Source organism: Amphimedon queenslandica, unplaced genomic scaffold (genome assembly GCF_000090795.2).
Source record: "Amphimedon queenslandica unplaced genomic scaffold, v1.1 AMPQUscaffold_12032, whole genome shotgun sequence".
Lineage (NCBI taxonomy): Eukaryota > Metazoa > Porifera > Demospongiae > Haplosclerida > Niphatidae > Amphimedon > Amphimedon queenslandica.
In genome coordinates this window covers 2,020-3,898 of record NW_003547729.1, presented here as the reverse complement: position 1 = coordinate 3,898, position 1,879 = coordinate 2,020, and the positions used below count along the sequence as shown (strand labels likewise).

At 31.5% G+C, this 1,879-nt stretch overlaps 1 protein-coding gene and 1 long non-coding RNA gene across 2 annotated transcripts in view; both read right to left on the bottom strand.

Annotated features, from left to right (window-relative positions):
• LOC109588538 (ring-infected erythrocyte surface antigen-like) overlaps positions 1 to 813 on the bottom strand; it is a 4,234-nt gene extending 3,421 nt beyond the window's left edge. The window contains exons 1-3 of the mRNA XM_020004688.1: positions 800 to 813; positions 387 to 740; positions 89 to 127 (exon numbers count right to left, since the gene is read on the bottom strand). Coding sequence (XP_019860247.1) covers positions 89 to 127; positions 387 to 572 — 225 coding nt within the window. The 5' untranslated portion in view covers positions 573 to 740; positions 800 to 813. The remainder of the gene's footprint in view (positions 1 to 88; positions 128 to 386; positions 741 to 799) is intronic.
• A 1-nt stretch (position 814) lies between these two features.
• On the bottom strand, positions 815 to 1,411 carry LOC109588540 (uncharacterized). The gene is made up of 4 exons (XR_002188231.1): positions 1,341 to 1,411; positions 1,086 to 1,299; positions 974 to 1,033; positions 815 to 930 (listed from the first exon to the last, which is right to left on the bottom strand). It is a non-coding gene; the product is annotated as an uncharacterized LOC109588540 (long non-coding RNA).
• Between the last annotated feature and the right edge of the window lie 468 nt (positions 1,412 to 1,879).

The following is a 1,879-nucleotide window of genomic DNA, read 5'->3' as shown; positions in this document are numbered from 1 at the left end:
TTCAATGATTTTGATTCCATCCTGGATTTCATGAGAAGCTACAAAAATAACAGCAAAATTATTTTGTGCACATTGTTATAGAACATACTGGTTGATCAGTAGAGTTATCATCATGATCATCATCACTCTAAAACAAAAAAAACAACTTATCTCATACTTGAAGAGACAATATAACAGCTCTATAGAAACAGGGTAGTAGAAAAGGCTGAAAATATGGTGGCCAATGATAAGGAAATTAAAATATACAAAATATTTTAATTGGATCTGTAACTATTTAATATTCATTTTATGGTTGATACAGGTCATATTTTTAAAATGTAAGCAAATTAAATTATAGATAAAACTCACTGGACAGGTGCACTTTAAATGTTATGCATAAAATTTACCTGATCACTTTCAGACACATCATGAGGTCCAATTTCAGATGCATCATGAGGTTCAATTTCAGATGCATCATGAGGTCCAATTTTAGACACATCATGAGGTCCAGTTTCAGATGCATCATGAGGTCTAGTTTCAGATGCATCATGAGGTCCAGTTCTAGATGCATCATGAGGTCCAGTTTTAGACATATTATGAGGTCCAGTTTTAGATGCATCATGAGGTCCAATTTCAGACACATCATGAGGTCCAGTTTCATATGCATCATGAAGTCCAGTTTCAGACACATAATGAGGCTCAATTTCAGATGCATCAAGAGGTCCAATTTCAGTGGTGATTGGGTTATATGCTTTTGGAGACTAAACAATCAAATCCATAAGGTCATGATGATAGTGAATATGTAATAGTTATAACTTACTAGACTTACATGTACTTCATCATTGGATAATTTTTTTTTCTTTATACGATAACATAAGAATACCAAAATACATGTAAAAATTATTAGTACTAGAATAGCAAAAATGCCACCAATAATAGCTCCAGCAAGAACTGTGTAATGAATAAATTGTTTAGTTAGAATGTTAATTGTAACCTGGCATAGATACTTTTGAAGATGATTGTGTATCACTGATAGTAACAGTAGTAGTAGTTTCTATAAATAATACATTACATTACATTATGCTGCATGATAGATCTAGACTTACCAAATGTTAATAAAAATGGTTCACTTCTACCAATAGCATTACTAAATACAATTATAACTGAGCAGCTAGATTTATCATGTGGCATTGGTACTGATCCTGTTACATTATTTTGATAATTCACTATAAGATATATGTTATGAAATATAACAGTTTCATTACACTGTATAGTAACAGTAGCGTTCTCAGGAGCTTCACCAGTACACTCAACTATAATCTGTGACAATATGTCAAACACAAAATGTATGCATCTCTTACTGGTATGTTGAAATGGAAAATGACAGTGTTTTGAAAGTAGTTGCTAAAAGCCACAGTAGTATTCTTAACTGATGGAGGGACTATAAAAATTTCAATTGGTGATTGTTCAATATAAAACCAGTATAGTACCTCTTTGATATGAGAATGTATTATTATTAGATATTCCTTCTCCTAATTCATTAACTCCAGTTATAACATATGTATAACGATGAATAAACAAATTTTTATCCACAAACTGATAACTGGTATTATATACTGATACATTTGTTAATAATTGGCCAGTGATATTATCATGTATTTTCAGCACATAATGTGTTATTGCTAAATCATCACGATCTATTTTAGGAGCACTCCAAGAAACATTAATAGTAGAACAGTTGTCTATTGAAGACTCAATCCTAGTAACTGGTCCTATTTGATCTAATAGCACAACAAGAAGGACTATATTAAATAATGCACAACACATGCAGTTTCTTACCAAATCCAAAAGAAGGTGTAGGTAGGAATTCTCCTCCATTATTACTCAGTGATACATTAAC